The 23,251-nt window shown below is 35.2% G+C and overlaps 1 protein-coding gene across 8 annotated transcripts in view; it reads right to left on the bottom strand.

The window, feature by feature from the left end:
* The window catches only part of LRCH3 (leucine rich repeats and calponin homology domain containing 3), a 107,869-nt gene that overhangs the window by 60,010 nt on the left and 24,608 nt on the right, over window positions 1-23,251 (bottom strand). For all 8 annotated transcript variants that reach the window (XM_055315912.1, XM_055315915.1, XM_055315908.1 and 5 more), the window contains exons 2-3: window positions 3,087-3,231; window positions 1,485-1,611 (exon numbers count right to left, since the gene is read on the bottom strand). In XM_055315912.1, coding sequence (XP_055171887.1) covers window positions 1,485-1,611; window positions 3,087-3,231 — 272 coding nt within the window. The remainder of the gene's footprint in view (window positions 1-1,484; window positions 1,612-3,086; window positions 3,232-23,251) is intronic.

The following is a 23,251-nucleotide window of genomic DNA, read 5'->3' as shown; positions in this document are numbered from 1 at the left end:
CTCAAGATATAAAATGTATATCTTGAAAGACAAAAGTTTACTCTCTCTTAAAAATGAAGGGAAATATAGGTGCCTGGCTGGCTCAGTTGAAGGACCATGTGACTCTTGAACTTGGGGTTGTTAGTTCAAGCCTCACTTTGGGTGTAGAGATTACTTAAATAAATTTTTTTTAAAAAAAGAAGGGAAATAAAAGGAAGAAGCAATAAAAATGTTGTGAGAACATGTTCTATCACATGGGAATCAGGAGCTTTGGGATTATTAATTCTCACTCTGACACAAACTATTCGTATGACTGAGGTTATCAATTTACCTCCTTTGTAGAAAGCTAAAAGCTCCTACTACAAGACATATCTTTTAGGTATTTATGACTTGATAAGCAGAAACAGAAAGTTTAAATGATTTGAAAACCAGAATCTGAATCACAAGTAAAATTAATATTAATTCATGGTAATAACCCAAGTTCTGAACAAATGCTAACATACAAATATTTTGGACCTTATATCCTAGATATAATTGCTTCTAAATAAATAGTGGTTTAGTATCTAGACTTCAGATTTAATATATTTGTGAATTTTTGCATGTGACCTTTTATATTCATAATCCACCTGAAAAAAAAGAAAGAGCTAAAAAAAAAAAAAAAAGAAAGAGCTAATGTGTGGTCCAGTCAAATTATATTTATTTTTTGTTTATGATGTCTATCTTTGTTAATAATCCTACGTGGAACTATCCTCCCAAATCTCAATGGATAGGATATAATTGGACTTTATCATTTCAGAAATATGAAACATGGGCTCTGAAGTTAAGGTAGACTGGTTTCAAATTCTACTTCAATTATGGACCTTGGGCAAATTACTTATCTAAGTGCTACTTTCCTCAGCTGTAGTATGATGATAATTATAATACCTAATTCATAATGTTACTGTGGTGATTACAGGGGAAAAGTCTCATTCCCACGCCTAGAACATAAGTACTAAAGAGTAACAACGAGTGGTAAATGAAAGTTAAGTTTCTTAGAAAACATAAGACAGCAAAGAATAGCTTACTTTAGAGAGGGAGAGAAGTGCTAGAGATAGCATGTCAGGCAAAAAAATAAGCCTGATCTTTGCAGTGCCCATTCCCCTATAGGGGCTAACCAAAAATCAGAACACTGATGCTATTAAGATTTAACTTGAAAATTTTTAATGCATTATTAACTTATATCTCAAAAGTTTAATAACATAGAAATCACTTAATATTGGTTAAAATTTAATTCTAATGACTTTCTCCCATTCCATGTGGGCCTATTAGACTTGTACTTTCAGTTCTTCTTAACTCCATGCTGAAGCACCTCAGTACTGATCAACCAGCAAAACTTTACTATCCATACTTGAAAAAAAACTCAAAAATGTACCTTAATAATGGGTCTTTACCCCATAACACTATGGTATGACCATGGATATACATATATACATGTGGGACAATAAAGAAGTAAAACATTAACTTACGAGTTCTGTTAAATGTCTGAGATGTCCAATTTCTTCTGGAAGTGACACCAATTTGTTGTTACTAGCAATTAAGACTTTCAATGGTAAATTACACAAGTGCACTGGCAATGTTGACAATTGGTTCCGACTAAATATGTAAATAGAAAAAGAGAAGAGTCAGAAGCTACCACTCAAGAAAAAAATTCTATCTTTCCTATTCTATACTCAGTAAAGTGACAAACTTAAGTCTTGGAAGGAACAAAGAGGGTAAGATTTGGGTTTTAGCCTCCATTTCCTCACTTATCATAAATCTTTGTAGTTATAGGCACAGTATTATCTGCTTTTTATACAGATTCCTTATCTGTATATTGAGGATTTTAAAACTTCCTCCACCTATCCTACAGGGCCCTGTACCATAAAACTCCTTTGTAAATAATGATGTGCTACATAAATACAATATATTATTTCATTAAAGTTAATCTTATGTAAGATAAAGTGATTTTAAAAATAGTATAGATGATGATTATCCTCTCTCCTTGTCTTCCAAAGAAGAGTTATAAACATAAAAGTAGTTGTAATCTACTTCCCTCATCTTACATACTTTAAAATCAAATGTACATAAATGAACCAAATATAGTTCTGTGGAAAATAAGTGACAGGTTGTTGATTTTAAATATATCACATCAGCTGGAGTATAGGTATGAAATCTTTTATTCATACAAAACATGCAAAATTAGAACTAAGAGCACACATCTATCATTAGGAAAAAAATAAGTTAAAATTTTACTTATATAGATTTAACTTTTTAATCTCTAGTGTCAATTGGCCCCCTTTTCAAGATCTTTTGCTGATTTGACTAATATAGATCATGAGCCTTTAAAATTTTTTAAATCTGTAATAATTCTATTCCTAGACATTTACCTTAAGAGAAAAATAACATTTATATATAAGAGTCTCTGCCAGTATTAATTTTTATCATGGCAGAAAACTGGAATAAACTAAATATGTGAGAGGGAAAATGAGTTTTAGAAGTGTATAAACTGTACAATAAAATATTTACTATAAAATATTTCCAAAGAGTATTTCATGCCAAGGGGAAAAACTTAAAAACCTGACTGAAAGCCTGGAGAAAAGGAAAATATCACCATAAATTAAAACATATACAACATTTGATGAATTTCCTTTATACTTTTCTACATTTGCTCATTTTCTCCAATGAACATTTTTAACTTTTATAATAAAAAGAAAACCAAACCAAAACCAAAAAGTAGTTCTCCAAGATATGAAAAAATAGAAAGGAATCAAACAAATGCATTTAGACATTCAGAACTTAGTATACAAAAATACAAAATCACAAGAATGAAAGTACTTTCAGATCTGTCCTCATTTGATAAGCTTATTTAAAAATGCAATTGGAGAATCATAGCTACAAGACTACTGCAAGCCTATCAGGCTAATGACCCTTACAGTCTGTTAATTATTGCAAAGCTAAAAACAAAGGGAGAAACTAGAAGGATATAGGAAATATTTTTAATTCAGCCTAAGAACATGTATAAGATACTGCAGATATGAACAGAGAACGTAAATTAAAAAAAAAAAAAAAAAAAAAAGGAACATCCTTACCTAATATTTAAGAATGTTAGAGCTTGTAGGTTTAGAACTGCCTCTGGTATATACCGAATACAATTTTGGTATAAATTGAGATTCTCAAGAGAAACGAAATGACATGCTTCTATGGGAATTTCTGAGAGACGATTTCGTGACAGATCTGAAAGAAAAAATGAATTAAGTTTAAGGTCAATCCTTAGAACTTATTTTGAAATGTTAGGTAAATAAGCAGGTTTCATGATTGTTTGAATTCCCAAGAGTTCCCATTGTGAAGAATGGTCCAGAGTAAACATTCAAATATTTATTAATCAACTGAAAAAACCATTTTAACATATACCTCTCCATCTTCTTGCTGGGGAATACTGATTCTTTCTGAGTATCTACATACACCTAAAAAATAAAACCAGTATTTTTTGCAAGTAACACAAATTCTAAGGCATATCGGTCTACGATTACACCAAAGATCATAATCAAATATCCTAGGACACAAATGGATCTCTAAAATCCACCTTCCCAAAAGCACAGACAACATTCTGAGGGTTTTTTAAAACTTTTATTTATTTATTTTCTTAAAGATTTTATTTATTCATTCATGAGACAGAGAGAGAGAGAGAGAGAGAGAGAGAGAGAGAGAGAGAGAGGCAGAGACACAGGCAGAGGGGGAAGCAGGCTCCTCACAGGGAGTCTGATGTGGGACTCGATCCTCGGACCCCGGGATCACGCCCTGAGCCAAAGGCAGACACTCAACCACTGAGACACCCCGGGGGCCCCATTCTGAGTTTTTTTTTTTTTTTTAAAGCAAAACCAAACTAAAAAAAAAAAAAAAAAAAAAAAAAAAAAAAAAACCCTGCCCCTTCCTTTTTTTTTTTAAATTTTTTATTTATTTATGATAGTCACACACACAGAGAGAGAGAGAGAGGCAGAGACATAGGCAGAGGGAGAAGCAGGCTCCATGCACCGGGAGCCCGGCATGGGATTCGATCCCGGGTCTCCAGGATCGCGCCCTGGGCCAAAGGCAGGCGCCAAACCGCTGCGCCACCCGGGGATCCCTGCCCCTTCCTTTTTAAAAGCTTTTTTATTTATTCATTTGAGAGAGAAAGAGCAAGTGAGAGCATGAGCAGGGAAGAGGGTCAGTGAGAGACGGAGAAGCAGACTCCCTGCTGAGCTGGGTGTCTGACACAGGGCTTGATCCCAGGACCTAAGGATCATGACCTGAGCTGAAAGCAGACGCTTAACCAACTAAGTCACCCAGGCACCCTGCTATACTGCCCCTTTCTTTACTGTTAAAGATTATCAGTGTCACATCAAAAGGATTCAGGAAAGATTTTTGCTTCCACTGGCCAAAGATGAGGCAATCTGAACTTCAAAAAAAGATAATAATTGCAAAGGACTCAAATCCATCACATATTTTGAATTATACTAGTGTATAATGACATCTCCTCCTCCCTCCCCCAAGATAGAGAACCAATTCATTACCTTGTAAATTAATAAAGGGGAAAACATTTAACTTGCCTTCCCTATATGAACTGTATCACTGAGTAATCAAACAGATGAAAATAAGCATCTGTTTAAGTATTCTAGCTATAAATGAAAAATGATGTTAGCATTTTGCAACCTTCAAGGAATTAATGGATCTAGAACTGAGTCAAATGGCTATCTTAAAGTAAGACAATCAGAAATTGTATGCCTCCCTCACGGTCTTGCCAGCGGGACAGACCTGCATCTAATCAAGCTTTTGCAAACTTTCAGGAAAGGCAGAAGACAAAGGAATGTGCTGAAATAGTCATTCCATCATTATCCATTTAGATCATTAAATATACTGTGAGATTCATTTGCTTACCACTGTTTTCTCTCCTGCCCTATCTTAAAGTCTCTGTTGGCAATTACTTGGTGAGAATCCTTTAATGGAAAACTTTTCCTGTATTACTGCATATCCACAACTATCTTGCTTTCACCATAACATCTGAATAATAGTTGGCTAGGTACAGGCACAGTTCCTTTCTTAGGAACCTATAGATGTTATTTTAGCTTCCAGTGTCACACTGAGTAGTCCGGCACATATCTGATGATTTTTCCTTTGTAAACAGCTTGGTTTTTTTGTGTCTCCCCACCATCCTTAACACTCTGGTCAACTCTGTGGCTCTGTTAGTCTTTCTTTATTTTTATTTTTTTTTAACAATTTATTCATTCATGAGAGACACACACAGAGAGAGACAGAGGGAGAAGCAGAGTCCACGCAGGGAGCCGGATGCGATGCGGGACTAGATCCCGGGTCCCCAGGATCATGCCCCAGGCTGAAGGCAGCGCTAAACCGCCGAGCCATGGGGGGCTGCCCTGTTAGTCTTTCTTTAAACCAGAGAAATGCTCCCCTATTACATCTTTGTTGTTCTACCTTCTTCATTTGGGGCCTATCTATCTATCTTGCTGCTTCTCCTTCCATGTATCTATATAGGTGGCTATATATATGGAAGGAGAAAGATTTATATATATCCACCCTCCCCCCCCCAACTCTACTGCTCTTGGTATATTCTTTTACTTAACATTCCATACCAGGAATTTAAGTCTCAACACTAATCACCCTTTCCACAAATTAATACATAAAAAAGCTCTCCCTTTTTTATATAGTTTGATTAGAGTGCCTCTTTGTTTCTCTTGAAAATCTAAGATAATTTATTTTGTTTTGCCTGTTAAATCTGTCATCTATCTCTTCCAGTTTCTATTTTTGTTCTATTTCACTGAAGTCACTTGTTCTAGATGCAATCCTTGTTCATCCTGTCTCTGGCTGCTGGAGTTCCTTTAAGCGAATTATTTTCCTTTGTCCGTTCATGGCTTGCCTCATCCTTAGGAGCTCATTCTTCAAGCTACTAAAGTCTTTGAAAGGCAGTTATCAAAATAGCTATCAAAATATCAAAATGTGCTATCAAAATAGCACAAGTAATCTCTAAAATGCACTGAAAGTAAGCTTCTACTTAGGGGAACAGTTCTTTTTGAAAACTCAAAAATTTTTATAATTGCCCCAAAGGCTTTTGCCTCTTATTTCATTTGGATCACAGTATATTCCCCAAACTCACATTATTACCTCGAGGCCCCTTGAGCTTGCAATCCTCAGAGTTGTTTCACTATGAAGTGGTAGTTAGTAACTGAAGTTGGGAAACAGATCACCATCTTGCCAAAATGCCTCTCCATATTGTATTTATTAGGAAAAAGTTAAAGCCCTGGTTAACAGAGATCATCAAGTACTTAAGACTAAAAATTTCCTATAGAATCACACTATAAACAGTTTCTTTCATACTAAATGCAACAAGAGTTATTTTTTATCAATTTTATCAATGTTTAAATTATACTGGTATAACTTTTAAAGTTGAAGAAATGAGGTGTGCCTGGCTGGCTCGGTTGGAGCATGTGACTCTTGATCTCAGGGTCTTGAGTCTGAGCTCACATTGGTTGTAGAGAACACTTAAATAAATATACTTTAAAACTAAGGTTGAAGAAATGAAAGAAATTCGCTGCAAACTGCTACTTATTTAAATTTAAACTTAACCCTCCGAAAGGTCAGCTTCATGTTACAAATTAAATTTAAGGAGGGGGGCAGCCCCAGTGGCTCAGTGGTTTAGTGCCACCTTCGGCCTGGGGTGTGATCCTGGAGACCTGGGATCGTGTCTCACGTCAGCCTCCCTGCATGGAGCCTGCTTCTCCCTCTGCCTGTGTCTCTGCCTCTCTGTGTGTGTGTCTCTCATGAATAAATAAAATGAAATCTTAAAAAAAAAAATTAAGCAGGGATTATTATTTAAAGTCAGTTTGCTTAAAATTTTTATTATAGACTAAATTACTTAAAATCCAGGTGGACCTCGGTGGCTCAGCCCATCAAGTGTTAAGAGTCTGCCTTTGGCTGGGGTTGTGATCTCCAGGTCCTGGGACAGAGCCATGTCATGCTCAATGGAGAGTCTGCTGAGTCTGCTTCTGATTCTCCCCTGCTCATATGCATGCACTCTCTCTCTCAAATCAATCATCAATCTTTAAATTACTTAAAATCCAGAAAAATGAAATAACTTCCATTTTTAATACCCATATTAAGCACAGAAAAAAAAACAGCAAGATATACACTAGGCTGAGATGCACTTCAATAAATGGGTATTCTTTAATTTTTTAATATTTAGCAAATTTAAGGCATAATCTATTTTTGAAACCAGAGTTTTGGATAAGGATTCTTAAGTTCTTCTATTTAAATTGTATTTTTATTTCAATTTGGGAAAACAAGTAGCTTCTTCCTTATGTTAACTGAGTAATACTTTTACATGCTATAAATTCATGAAAGAATCATTTAGGTCATTGATCATATTATGGAAACTATTGCAAAGTACTAATGGTTTAATAAAAAATATTTTTTGCATATTCCCTCAAGGAAGAAATAATTTTATAGTTAAAGAAATGTGATTTAAAAAAGCCTTTAGGGATGCTTGGGTGGCTCACTTGGTTAAGGTTTTGACTCTTAGTTTCAGCTCAGGTCATGATCTCATGGGTTGTGAGATCACTCAGTGGGAGTCTGCTCGAAGATTCTCTCCCTCTGCCCTTACCCCAACTTGTGCACTCTCTCTCTCTCTCTTTCTCTGTCATAAATTAATTATTAATTAATTAATAAATTTTAAAAGCCTTTAAGAAATAACCTTCAGTTTTAAAAAAATGTGAGTGTGTATTATTCTTAAAATTCTTTTTCTGGTTATAAAAGCAATGATGCTAACTTCGTAAGTGTAAAGGACTACATAAAACCTATATGCGTTCAAATAAAGAAAATATTGCAGCATCCTAGAAGCTCCAATACCACTTGCTGATCATAACCTCTTCCCTCTCCAAAAGAGAACTCAATCTACTGATTTTAGTGATAAAATATTTTCTTGGTAGCTTTAACACTTTAGAATTTTTAGCATTAGTTTCCTATTGTTGCTGTAACAAATTACCACAAATTTGGTGACTTAAAACAATACAATTTCATTAATTTACATTTCTGGAGTTCAGAAATCAGCAATAAGTCTTACTGGGCTAAAATCAAGATGTGTTGGCAGGACTACATTCCTTCTGGAGCTTTTAGGGGAGAATCTGTTTCTTCCCCTTTTATAGCTTCTAGAGACGATCAACATTTCTTGGCCTTGCCCCATTCCTCCGTCTTCCACTCAGCATTGTGAGGTGGAGGCCTGATGCTGGCTGCCCTCTCTGGTTCTCCTACTTTTGCCTCCTTGCACTTTTAAAAATCCTGTGACATGTTAAGGATCCTGTCCACCTCACCTTGCTCCCCAGCTATACCAGGATAACCTTCCTATTTGAATGCTAGCTGATTAGCACCTTAATTCCCCTTTGCCATATAACCTTACATATTCATAGGTTAGGATGTAAATATTTTGGGGGGGCCATAGTTCTGCCTGCCACATCTAAGAACTTCTAAAAGTAGGAGCATACTGTATGTATATTCTTTTGTGACCTTCATTCAACATTTGAAATTTGATAAGGGATAGAAGCAGAAAAATGAACACCTTAACCCAGAAGGCTAATCTACAGCCTGCAGTTTTGATAAGGGTCAAAAATGAGCTGGTTCCTTCATTCTTAGAGGGTCTCATGACTGCCTATATATCTTAGCCAACAGTTTAATATCAAGCTGAATGATAAGCATCAGAGAAATCTTGCAAAAGTAGTTCCAGCTTCATGCAGCAAAAGTGTAGCTTTTTTCTGCCCATGATCCCTGTGTCCCTATGCTATAATTAATGCACCTTTTTGTACCAAAAATGTCTCAAGAATTCTTTCTTTGACTGCTTATGGCCCCACATCAAAATTCACTTATGTAAGTTGTATCCTGGAGTAGTCTGTTCATTTTCACTTTCTTCATAGTTTTCTTCTATATATGCATGCCACAATTTATTTACTTAGTCTACAACTGATAAACATTTCAATTATACATGGATCTAGATAAATATCCAGGAGTGAAAATGCTGTATAATAAGATACTTAGGGATCCCTGGGTGGCGCAGCGGTTTGGCGCCTGCCTTTGGCCCGGGGCACGATTCTGGAGACCCCGGATCGAATCCCACGTCGGGCTCCCGGTGCATGGAGCCTGCTTCTCCCTCTGCCTATGTCTCTGCCTCTTTCTCTCTCTCTCTCTGTGACTATCATAAAATAAATAAAAATTAAAAAAAAAAAAAAAGAAAATTAAAAAAAAAAAAAGATACTTAGATTTTCAACTTCACAAAAGAATGACAAAAAAGTTTTCCAAAGTGGTTGTACCAATTTACACAGCAGTGTTAATAGTGTTCTTGTGGTTTCACTTCCTTGTCAATACTGGTTATTATGAGATGTCTTAATATGTTTCTGTTTTAAAGATATTCACAGTGGCATTTCATTGTGATTTAAATTTTTCATTTCCTTTATTATTAATAAGGTACTATGGCTTTCCATATGTTTATTGGTCATAAACTTCTTTTCTTATAAAGTCTTTTGGTTTGTTGGAGATCTTTATAAATTCTGAATATTAATCTGGTGTCAATTACATGTGTTGCAAATATCTTCCCCCACTCGTGTGGTTTTAAGTTTCACAGTCTTTGTGGTATATTTTTGATGACAGTCTTTAATACAGTAAAATGTTTTATTAATCTTTTCCTTTATTGTTAGTGGTTTTCACAGCTTTAAAAGAAAACCTTCCCTACTCCAAGTTTATAAAGATATATTCTTCTAAAAGTTTTGTAGTTTGACCATCACATTTACTCTACCAGGAATTGATTTTCTAGTATGATGTGAAGTAGGAGGCCAATTTCAATTTTTCCTACAGGAATACCCATTTATTCCAGTGATTGTTATTAAAAAGATCATCTTCCCTCCAATTTGCCAATAACACCTTCCTGCATCTATCAGGTGTCTATATATGTATAGGTCTGCTTGAAGGCTCTCTAATCCACTACACTACTTGTCCATCTTTATGTCAACATTACTCACTCTTAATTACTATACCTTTATAATAATTCTTGACATCTAGCAGAGTGATGTATTCTTAAACTGCTAAGGTATTCCTAACCGCTTGGTTCTTCATGTGCTTCTTGGCTTTCTAGGTCCTCTGCATCTCCTTGTAAATTTTAGAATGGGTTTGTTCAATTTCATGAAAACACTTGCTGGAGATTGCATCAAATCAAACATCTATTTAAGAAGAATAACACCTTTACAATATTGAATCTTTCAATCCATGAACATCTCCATTAATTCATAAAAGCAGTCTTTAATTTGTCTATTAATAAAGTTGTTATATTCCTCAGAAGGGTTTCACATATTGTTTACCTGCTTTGTCCCCAGGTTCTTATTATTTTATAAATGACACATATTTTTAAAGTTTTACTTTCTAACCACTAGTTACTAACAGAAATAAAAGTGATTTTTATATATTGATTTTGTATCTGGCTTTCTTGGTGAACATTTTTTTTGTTGATGTAATTCATCTTGTACAGTCTTAGATAGTTCTAGATCCATAATTACATGGCTATATGAATATTTAAAACTTTTTTCCCTCCTTTATGATCCTTATTTACTTATTTACTGAATTATCTTACAATGTTGGCTAGGATCTTCAGTATAATATTGAATAAAAGTGGTAATAGGTATTTTGTCTTGTTCTTAATTTCAAAGGTTTTCTGTAGATATTCCTTATCAGATCAATGAAATTCCTTTCTATTCCTATTTTACTAAGAATTTTTATCAGTAATAGATGTTGAATTTTCATCAATCTTTTTCTTCATCTATTGAGATGATCATAGGATTTTTATCTTTTTTCTATTAATAAGGAATTAGCTTTACTCCTTTATTCCATTGTTCTTTTTTTTATTCCATTGTTCTTTCATTCCATTAGCATAGAACTGATTTCTGTCATTCTCATGAAACCTTTATTACTGTGAAATTATTTTTTTTTAAGATTTTGTTTATTTATTCATGAGAGACAGAGAGAGGCAGAGACATAGGCAGAGGGAGAAGCAGGCTCCCTAATGGGAGCCCAATGTGGGACTTAATCCCAGGACCCCACGATCATGACCTGAGCCAAAGGCAGACACCCAATCACTGAGCCACCCAGGCACCCTTAATACTGTGAAATTAAATTGACTTTCTAACATTAAATTTTGCATTCCTGAGATAAACTCAATTTAGTCATGGTGCTTTATCCTTTACATTAGCTGGACTGAATCAGTTCATTAATATTCGGTTCAAGATTTTTTCGTTGATTTCTAATAACTTCATTATAGTAAAAGAATATGCTTTATGTTACTTCAATCCTTTGGTATTTGTCTGCATTTTTTTTTTGCATTTTCTTTATGGACCAGCATATGGTCCATTATTAAAACCATTCTGTGTGAGTCTGAAAAGAATGTTTATTCTACATTGGACATAATGTTCTATTAGTTCCTATTTGTTTGATTGCATTGTTCAAGACTCACCTTTACTTTTTTTTGGTCAGTTTTTTGTATCAAGTGCTGAGAGGGTTATATTATAGTCTTACGATTACTATTGCTATCTTGTCTATTTCTTTCTGTAATTCTGTAAGTTCTTCTTTTTATATTTTGGGATTCTGTTTTTAGATTCCTACAAAATTTTAAATTATTAAATCTTCCTGGTAAATCAAATTTTTATAATTCTTTTTTTTTTTAAGATTTTCAGTTTATATATTCATGAGAGACACAGACATAGGCAGAGGGAGAAGCAGGCTCCCTAAGGGGAGCCCAATATGGGACTTGATCCCCACACCCAGGATCATGCCCTGAGCCAAAGGCGGATGCTCAACTGCTGACCCACCCAGGCACCCCAAATTTTTATAATTCTTAAGTTATCTCTTTTATTCCTAGTATTGTTCTTTGCTTTGAAATCTCTTTGTTTGAATGGTTTGTTGGACTGACTTTAATAGAATTACCATGATCCCTGTTCATGCACTTATATAACAGCCCCTCCAAATCAGTTTAAGTGGGACATCATAAGTAACCAATATACAGGTGGTCCCTGAACAATGTGGGGGGAGGGGTTAGGAGTGCCAATCCTCCAGTTGAAAACTGCGAATAACTTTTGACTCCCTCAAAACTTAATTCCTAATAGCCTACTGTTGACCAGAAGCGTTACTGATAGCATAGTCAATTAACACACATTTTATATATGTATTATACACTGTATTCTCACAATAAAGCTAAAGAAAAAAATATTAAGAAAATCATAAGGAAAATACATTTATAGTAACATACTATTAAAAAATCTGCATATAAGTAGACCCATGCAGTTCAAACTCATATTGTTAAAAATCAACTGTACTTCTATTGGTTAGACTTGGCTTTAACCAACAGAATATTGCAAAGAGATGTGATGTCATTCCTGTGGTTGTATCTACCTGTCTCTCTCTTTTGCCAGCTTTGAAGAGGCAAGGTAACATGAATTCTACCACTGAAAGGAAATAAATTCTGCCAACAATGTGAAGAAGCCTGGAAGAAGACCATTCCAGTCAAGTCTCTACATGAGAACTCAGCCCTGATTAACACCTTGATTGAAGTCCTGCTGCAGACCTAGCTAAGCCGTGCCTGGACTCCTGATCCAAAGAAACCATCAGGTTCTTTAAGCTACTCAGTTTGTGATGGTTTATTATATAGCACAGGAAACCAATACAGTGAATATACCTATAGAATATCTTCTTTTCTTTAATTTCAACCCTTCTGGATCATTGTGTTCTGAATATGTTTCTTATAAACAACACATAGAGTTTGCTTTCTTTTTACTACAGAACAATCTGCATCTTTTAACTGAAACACTCTATATTTAACATAATTACCCAATGTATTTGGATTTTTAAAAGGGTCATGTTATTTCTGAGAGATGTAGCCATTTGATTATCTACGTTCTTTTCTTCTTTCTTTACTATTAGAATCTCAATTATGTTCAAATAGTGAAGTGCTCAGCTAGACCACAGACCAGTATTTTCCCATCTTTTTAATCATTAAAGTTCAAACTAGCAAAATATGGATGCAGAATTTAACTATATTTGACTTAGTGACTAACTAGTGTACGAAAATCTCATTTATAGGCAGTGTCCTGAATCCTGTATATAAACCAAAAGCTTCAAAATTACCTCATGTTTTTCTGTAGAGGAAAAAAGACTTCCTTAGCTTTGAGAACCACCTTTATTATTTTTTTTAAAGAATGCATTTTTTTCTGATTTCAAGTTTTTTTTTAAGATTTTTTTAATTTATCCATTTATGATAGACAGAGAGAGAGAGAGAGAGAGAGAGAGAGAGAGACAGAGAGGCAGAGACACAGGCAGAGGGAGAAGCAGGCTCCATGCCGGGAGCCCAACGTGGGACTCAATCCTGGGACTCCAGGATCGCGCCCTGGACCAAAGGCAGGCGCCAAACCGCTGAGCCACCCAGGGATCCCGAGAACCACCTTTATAAAATAATGCCAAAGAAATGCTATATATCACTTTTAGAGTATTTTCTATCTCATGATGGAAACTCTTTTGTCTATCCAGTTGCTTAAGACAGGATTCTGGAAGCATCCTTTCTCTTTTTTCCAATCTAACCCTATCAACAAACACTATTAGTTTATTAGTCCAAATGTAACTTGAATCCATCCATTTCTCTTTATCTCCTTTGTCACTGCCTCTTACGATTAATCTAAGAATCAAATAAAACAATGCATGGAAAATTACTTCATATACTATAAATGCAAAGAGGCACACATAAAGCCAGTCTTCTCTTACGGAAAAGGAAAGGGTTGAGAACAACACAGCAAAACCAAGTAATAAAACTTCCAAAATTCTATGGAATTGTATTAGGCAATAGAATATAGCAGAGTACAATACAATAATTTATGCTTTTTGGTCACCAAAAAGAACCAATGTTGCATTCAGTATACCCTATTTCCAGAAGGCAAAAATGAAGAAAACATATAATGATTTACATTAAAATGCTTAAAACAATTTCCTCATCTTTCCCTGAGGTTAAATAAGCACAAAGGTTAGTGTATCTTTATGTTACTAAAGTAAGCTTTTGATTTCACACATACTCATAAGACTAGTTATTGTCATACAAACCTCCTAAATTTCCATCTCTGTGTCTGTGTATTCAATCCTAGGTTATTTTCTAGATTGCAAACTCAACAGATTTTTGCCAAGTACTGTGAAAAGCCACAAACTGGAAAATAAAAACTTTGCAATTAAGCTACTAAGTTACTTCTATGTATCATATCCTGAATGCGGCCTTGGTCTTTCACCAGCCATTATATTTTCTTCTAATACTAGTGACATGAGCCAACAACTATACCACTCTTTGGCACAGCCCTTGGATATATTATTTAGTTGAGCAAAGCCTATAAAAAGCCTATTTTGGCTTGATAAAAATATGAGAAAATTTTTGACTAAGCAATAAATCATGGAAGTCTCAATTAACTAATATAAATGCTTCAATAAAAAATGTTCTAAGGCATTTTGTTTGCAATAACATGCCTAATTGTTCTCCATATTTACAAAAGTCTTACTTCAATGCCAAATTCACCTCAGAGATACTGTTAAGTTTTAAAATAATATGTTAACGAAAAAGCCTAAAACATAGTAAAAAGCATCCTCAATATTAATAGAGGGGGTATATAAGAATGATCACTCAAAAAAAAAAAAAAGGAATGATCACTCTAGGGATGCCTGGGTGGCTCAGCGGTTGAGCATCTGCCTTCGGCTCAGGGCGTGATCCTTGGATCTGGGATTGAATCCCATATTGGGCTCCCTGCAGGGAGCCTGCTTCTCCCCCCACTTATGTCTCTATTTCTCTCTCTCTCTCTCATGAATAAATAAATAAGTCTTAAAAAAAAAAGAATGATCACTCTAGATTCAAACAGCAAATATTTAATGAGTCTCTTATGTTATAAGGGTAGGGACTATGTCTACTTCGTTCAACACTACACTTGGTACTTAGTGCACACAGTACAGTGCTCAATAACATATTCATAAAAAAATGAGCAAATAAATGGATAAAACAAATGCTGTCAACTCAGAAATGAGTAAGAATCCTGTCATCCCTTATCTATAGAGCTTCAGCTACAGTAACTGGAACATAATGAAAAAAGACCAAATCACAACTTTATCTTGATAATTTTTTTTTGTCTTAAGTATTCCATAACCTGGATTGAAAATAATTTATTTCTAAAAAAGTAAGTACTTACATAAAATGAATCAAATCCAACTATTCAGGGAAAAACTATTATGATTATCAAACTACAGATAAATATTCTATAATTTTTAAAAATATTTGTTTGAGATAGAGAGAGCACACGAGCAGAAGGGGCAAAGGGAGAGGGAGAGAAATACTCAAGCAAACTCCCAGCTAACTGCGGAGCCCAATGTGGGGCTCAATCCCATGACCCTGAGATCACAACCTGAGCAAAAATCCAGTTGGATACCCAGGTACCCCAAATATTTTATAATTTTTAAAAAGTTGAAATAGGTTACAACTGTAAAAGAGTGCTTTGGGTATATAAAATAACAACACTGGACCTTTGTTCCATTCTGACATATAAAATATTTTTAGTTTGTGATATTCCCCTTCTTCCTATTTATAAAAATTACATGCACATAGAGTTACAGTCCTATTTACTGTATGGACTCAGATTTTCATTTTACTCAAAGGCTTATAATCCATTATGACCCAGATTTGATTATGAGAATTCCTGTATCTTTTTGGTATGCCATCTTCATTTTTTTGTTTTTAGCCATTTCCTCATATTCTAGCACAAGATGTTCCAGGTTGATCTTGCAACCTTCCATGTCCCAATTCTGGAATCAGCTATTTCTCTCTCACCCCTGTGTAACAGAAACTTCTGTAGCAAGTCAGATTTGGAGGATGGGGGTAGGAGACAGAAGGGAAAGCCGTCAACCCCTAGGAAAGATTCAGAATAAATCATTGTGTTTTTTTGTAAGCCACTAAGCTTTATAGTGGTATGTTACACAGCAATAACCAAGCAAAACAGAAATTGGTATCTGGAACTGAAGTGCTGCTCTAACAAAAACTAAAAACATCTGCATTGGCTTAGAAGGTGGCATCAGGCAGTGGCCCTCGCAGAGCATGTTAGTGATGCCTAGAGGGCAGTGAAAAAATGCTATGAAGCCTGAAGAAAAGGGCACTCTAGTTCCGGTTCCGGCAGAACAATTAAAGAAACCAGACCTGGCCATAATTTGATAGGTAGAAAGGGTCCCCAGTGGGTTTAAATTTAAATCATCATAAATATATGTGGGTATCTGTAGTGAAACATGTTAAAGTTAAGAAATATGTAACAACAAAGATCAAGAAGTATTATTAAATCTTATGAGAAAGGGGTGCATATATTTACAACACATATATATTCCTATAGTTTTCTAAATTTCTCCCCTCCCTATTTTTAAATATCACTTAAATATATTACACATTTTTTCCTTTTCAAATAATGCAGTGAAAGCAAAAGATATCAACCAACTTAAAAGACCCTTTTTGCTCACACAGGAAAGAACACGAATTTCTGCCTAAAATGGATTCCAGTTTCACATAATATCAGAAAACAAACTCAATTATTTGGCCAATAAATCCTTAACTGTGATCGGATTCTTATAATACAGTTGACCGTTGAACATGCGTTTGAACTGTGCAGGTCCACTTACATGGAGATTTTTTTTTACAGTACACTGCTGTAAATGTATGTTCTCTTGTAACTTTTTTTTTAAGGTTTTATTTATTTATTCACAGAGAGAAAGGCATATGGGAGGCATAGGCAATGGGAGAAGCAGGCTCCTCGCAGGGAGCCCGATGCAGTACTGGATCCCAGATCCTGGGATCATGCCCTGAGCCAAAGGCAGGCTCAGCCGCTGAGCCACCCAAATGTCCCTGTTCTCTTATGACTTTAACATTTTATTTTCACTAGAATATAGAATATAATACACATAACATGTAAAATAGGTGTTAATGAACTTCATGTTGTTAGTAAGGCTTTCTGTCAACGGCAGGGGATTAGTAGTTATATTTTGAGGGAAGTCAAAAGTTAGACATGGATTTTCAATTGTGACTGGTTAGTTCCTCTAATCCTCATGTTAAGGGTCAACTGTGTTTCCTTTCATCTTAAAATATTATTTATCACACACTCTGCCACCAAAGGTTTTCAAAACCATATCCAGAAACAATAAAATTTAGAGAAACACTATTATCTTAAGTGAGACATATAATACAGATTTTAGCCCTAGTTATACCATTTATCTCCATCTTAATCTCTAGAATGTTTCAGAATCTCTTATTTTAACACTTTCAGTGAGATGCTTTCAATTATTTTAACTTTTTTTGCAGTTAAGAGGCATGCTAAGAGGTACTTTTTCCCAAGTCTACCTTTCCCATTATCTGTTTAATAACTTTATGAAATAGGAGTGATTGATCTACTTTCTGGGGACAAACTTGAAGCCCAAAGACCTAACAGTATAGTTCCTTAAACCTGAAAAAAGCTTTTTGTGAAACATTCATTTTCCCTCAGCTAATTTATTAACTTCCCATTTCTGTGAAATGAGAAAGTTTGAGACTGTGAAAGTCACAAGATTCAGAAAAAAGAACACAATTATTTTACTAACATAGTATTTATTGCTCATTTCTGCTAAGGTAGCAAAAAGAAAAATCCCTAACTCTTTATAACACAAAAACTTGTTAAGAATAACTTAAATCTCTTAAAACAACTGTAAACATCTAGGTGGTATTGCAAATGTTCAACAAATACTCTGCTCTTAGAAATCTGCTCAGTTTTGCCCCTTCTTTCAAACTATTACAACTCCCATTCTCCATAGAGGACACTTCTTAGAGTAGCCCAAAGCCCAACACAACCTTCTTTCTTCTCAGATTAGTGTCTGACTTCTATTCTAAGCTGGCTGGGGTCATTTCCTTTGACCCGCCAGATCTAATTCATTCTCTTTTCTGCTCCTCTGTTCTTCTCCCTATTCTCACATAAGGTATCACAAGAAAATAATGTGGTGGAGTATCTGTTAAAAGGAGCCACTTACCTGAATCACAATGAAAGCAAGCTAAATTCAGTTGAATCAATTAACACAAATATCTTGAATTTAAACTTCAGCTTTCCATATCATGGCAGATTAGCCTGAACATATTCAATTCTATAAAAAAATTTTTCAAGTGTTTCTAGCTCTTATGCATGAACAGGTTACCTAAAGCACATGGAGGGGAAAAGGGAATGCCTGGGTGGCTCAGTGGGTTAAGCAGCCAATTCTTGATTTCTGCTCAGGTATGATCTCAGGGTCCTGGGATAGAGCCCTCTGACAGGCTCTTTGCTCAGCAGGGAGTCCGCTTGAGGACTTCTCTCCCTCTCCCTCTGCCCCTACCCCCACTCACACTCTTTTTCAAATATGCTCTCTCTCTCTCAAATAAATACAATAAATCTTTAAAAAAAAAAGAAAAAAAAGGCACACAGGGAAAAGGGACCAGAGTATCTTTCCCAAATTTCTCTTTTAGAAAATATGCTTTGGGGGTGCCTGGGTGGCTCAGTAAGCATCTGTCTTCAGCTCAGGTCATGATCCTAGGGCCCTGGGATTGAGCCCTGTGACAGGCTCCCTGCTCAGTGGGGAATCTGCTTGTCCCTCTTCCTCTCCCCTCCACTCGTGTTCTCTCTCTCTCAAATAAATAAAATATTTTTAAAAAATAGATGCTTTGGCTATTATGTTCTGCTTATTAAAACACACACATATATATGCACAGTAAGACACTTTTTAGGGTGTTTGGATGAAAATTTTATTTATTTATTTGAGGGGGGAGCACAAGCACAGGGGAGCATCAAGGGAGAGGGAAAAGAAGACTCCCCGCTGAGCAGGAAGCCTGATGTGGGACTTGATCCCAGGACCCTGGGATCATGACCTGAGCTGAAGGTACATGCTTAACCAGCTGAGCCACTCAGACACACCAAATTAATAATTTCTGAATTAAAAATATTATTTGGTAGGTAATCAGTTAATTTTTTAAATGTGGGCTCCATAAAGAGATTCATAAGAAAGGATCCTTAGGGAATCCTCTATTTAGTAGAGGAAATATAGGAGACATACCTACAAATCAGGTCAAATTACAACCACCTCACGACCAACCTTCTGCAGCAGGATTTAAAAATAAAATAAGTAATCTGATAACAGATTAATACCCAGGATATATTATTAAAAAATCCTAAAACTTAATAACAAAACAACAACCCAATTAAAAAATTGGGTAAAGGACTTACACAGAAGATATACAAACGGCCAAAAAGCACATGAAAAGACAGTCCACATCACTAATCATTAGAGAAATGCAAACCAAAACCAAACTGAGATTCCACTTCACATCAATTAGGATGGCTATTATTTTTCTTAAAAGCCAGAAAATAACAAGTATTGAGACCAGGGGTTAACTGGAACCCTTATTCTTGCTGGTAAGAATGCAAAACGGTAGGTACAGCTGCTGTAAAAACAGCACGGTGGGTCTTCAAAAAATTAAACATAAAATTACCTAGCAATTATATTTTTGAGTATACAGCCCAAAGAATTAAAAGCAGGGACTCAAACAGGTATTTGCCTGTTACCAATATTTGTATCAGCATTATTCGCAATACACAAAAGGTAGAAACAACCCAAACATCCATTAAAGGTTAAGTGGATAAATAAAATGTAGTAAATGCATAAATAGAATAACATTCAGCACTAAAGAGGAATGAAATTCTGATACAGGCTACAATGTAAATGAACCTTTTCATTTACAACCTTTTCATTTTCATTACAAAATGTGCTAAATCAAAGAGGCTAGACACAAAAGGCCAAATACTGTATGATTCCATTTATATGAGGTATATGAGGTAATAGTTACTGTTTAACAGATATAGTTTCAGTTTGGGAAGATGAAAAAGTTCTATAGGTAGCTATAGTGGTGATGGTTGCAAAACAATGTGAATGTACTTAACTGTACATTTTAAAAACAGCTAAAATGGTAATAAATTTTGTTATGTATCTCTTACCACAGAAAAAACAAATCAAATGTGTAGTACTCAAAATAACAAAATCAATGTAATCTGCCTCTACTTAATGATTTGTACCTTAAAAATCTCTTTATAAAATTATGAACTTTTCTCAGCAATAAACTAAATACAGAAATGAGAGGGAAAAAATTCCAAATATTCTTGAACATCAAGTCTCAAAAGCTAGTCTTTCCTTCCTAATTCCATTTCTCTTTCCCAGGGAGAAAAACGTCCAATAGTTATGTAATTATGACAGAATTTATTTCTTTAAATCTCAAGAGCCAAGCCAGGAAAACCTAGGTTCATTCTAGTCCAAACAGAAATTAATGTTTTCAACACTTTGGCATTTCTTAAGAAATGCTCGCAGTCAAAAGTCCTATGTTCTTCTAATAATTCCTCAGGCCATCCCACGCAATGACATCATCCTTACTAGATAAAGCCCATTATGCAATACCCACATATACAGTACTATCACTTATTATGAGTACAGTCACTATTATGAATGTTAAAGAGACTGAGACTCTGACAAATATTCACTGTAAAGAGAATTTTTAACGATGTACAATGTAAACTTTAACAAGATTTTATAAGAATAATAATATCTTTTAACATATAAAGAAATGGTGAACACAAGCTATAAAAAATTTCTAACATGCATATTCAAGAGGAAATAAAAAGATCAAGTCTCTAAAAAATTACATAAAAGGATTAATTTTAAATGTGATTTGATAACTATTTAACAAAACACTAATGATACTGTTCATGGTGCTTCCCACAGACTAACAAATACCAAGGAGAAAGACCATACACAGTTGCCCATTAATTGAAGATACTGTGATATCCGATCAAAGTTTGTTACACTTTTGAAACCTTCTCTTTAAATTTGCCACATTAAAAAAAATACCCTATACTTAGGTATTTCCTCTATGTTTTCAACTATGTCATTCCTACGAAAATTTTGTTGAGAGAGAATACTATAAAAATGATTTTCTTTTAGCTATTAGTAAAATTATGTAACCCAGGGAAGTCAGAAATGAGGATATTTTGTTTTTCATTCTAAAGTCACAATATTTGTAAATAATCATGGGTTTTCTTTTTAAAATTGTTTTTAATTTTAATTTTTTATCAAAGGTAGTAAATTTATACAATTTTAAACGCCAGGTTGATTTTTGCTTCCAGGAAAGTAGAACAGATGTATTTTTCCCTAATTCCTCCTGCTAAATGCTAGTAAAAACCCTGGCTATTATATCTAACACAAACATAAGAAGACTCTAAAGGGTTAAAAGAAGACAACCACGGACACTTCAGGACCCAAGGAACAACATAGTGATCAGTTGCCTAGGTTTTCTCTTCGCCTCATTTATCCTAGGACTTGGAGCTGATGTCTCCAAGTTGGCAACCCAGATACCCATGGGCAGAGACCCAAAAAAGAGGAAGAAAAAGGTTCCAACAAAAGCCTGCTTTCTCTAGCCAAAGTACCAAGAAAGGGGCAAATTAGACAGTAACTGCTCTATTCCGGCCAAATACCTCAGAAAAAACTGTGGCATCACCCCACCCATGCCAAAGGTGGAAGCCTAAACTGAATTTCCACCCTTGCAGGACTAGGTAACTCAGCATTTCTATGGCTTCTCTCCAGTTCCCACTGGTGTGGTCAAAGGCCAGGTAGGGAGCTGGGACTTTCATGCCTGCCAGAAGGTCATGTGGCCCCCTCCCCACCATGTAGAATCAGTAGAGACCACATGGGGAACCTGAACTTCTACCCCTATTCAGCAGTAATGAGGCAACTCCACCTTCCTATTGGCATGACGTCAGAGGAGGACTAGTAAGAGTAAAGACTTTGACCACTGTCCAGTAGTTGGGGAGGCAGAAAGAAAAGACAAATGGCCTCTTCTAAGATTACCATTCCTTTCCAGAAAGCAAGGACCATGAAGAAATCTCAATCCCTTAGAGGAAGAAAAGAATGGAAAGTGTACAGGGTATGTAGCAAAAACATTAAGGGCTGAACATTTTTCAAAATCTCAACTCGATGCTAATTTTAAGTGTTCTGCATTAAAGTTTAAAAATTCAGACCACCATGACTATGATGTCATTACTGAGATAAGGTAGGGGGTGGGGAATGAGAGGCACATTCCAAAAGAAAGTGCCACTGAGTCTATCTGACTTCTGAGTGAAGCAAATACTTTAACAAGATCCAGTCCCTATAATTCATAACCACCCCCAAAAATAAAAAAACATTTTAAACTAGAAGGAGCCAGGAATTCAATGACGGAAACGCTGATAATTAAGTTCTGAAGCAGAGTATCAGAAACAGTGAATTAGAGAAAATCCATTAACGTCTTTACTTATAATAATGGAATTCATATTGAATGATGATCACTTAATATGACTAGTTCAGGGAATATCTATTTCTCTACGAAAGCTATGAATTTAACTATCACATTTTCCTTGTTTTATTTTCATAGAGCAGTATTTACAGAGATACCAAAATGTGCCTCAATGTGACAGGTCTTAGTTTTAACCAGTTAGAAAATAAAAGGTATATCTTATGACCCAAACAGTCATATTTTTTAAATGACACAACATAGCTTTATGTTTAACAGCACCTTGGAAGCTAGAACTTCATGAATACTCCGAACAAATTTATTACAATCTCATCACAACAAACTTTAATGGCAACACATCTGGGCTACTTCACTGTGGCCTTTGCTAGGATTAGAAAATCTGGTCATTATACTATAAAAACTTTCTTTGCAACGAGGTCCAATTTGTTGTTAATAGGTATTTGTTGAAATTAAGATCATCAGATTAAATGAAAATCTGTCATTTCATTGTCAGATCTTTTTAACAGAGTAAAAATCTTTTTAAGATTTTTAAATCTGTCAAATCTTTTTAACAGAGTAAGATATCAGAAAAATAGAGGCAACTTGTCTTCCCATTTAAAAATATCTGTGAATATTATATGACTTGTACATGTACATCTGAAAATGTAAAATACAGAAACCTAAGAATTTCTATATATTCCTTTTTCATTAAAAACTAATGCATAGGGATCCCTGGGTGGCGCAGCGGTTTGGCGCCTGCCTTTGGCCCAGGGCGCGATCCTGGAGACCCGGGATCGAATCCCACGTCGGGCTCCTGGTGCA

This window comes from Nyctereutes procyonoides, unplaced genomic scaffold, assembly GCF_905146905.1.
Source record: "Nyctereutes procyonoides isolate TBG_1078 unplaced genomic scaffold, NYPRO_anot_genome, whole genome shotgun sequence".
NCBI lineage: Eukaryota > Metazoa > Chordata > Mammalia > Carnivora > Canidae > Nyctereutes > Nyctereutes procyonoides.
Note: the sequence above shows the minus strand (reverse complement) of the source record. Positions and strands in the feature narration are given on the sequence as shown.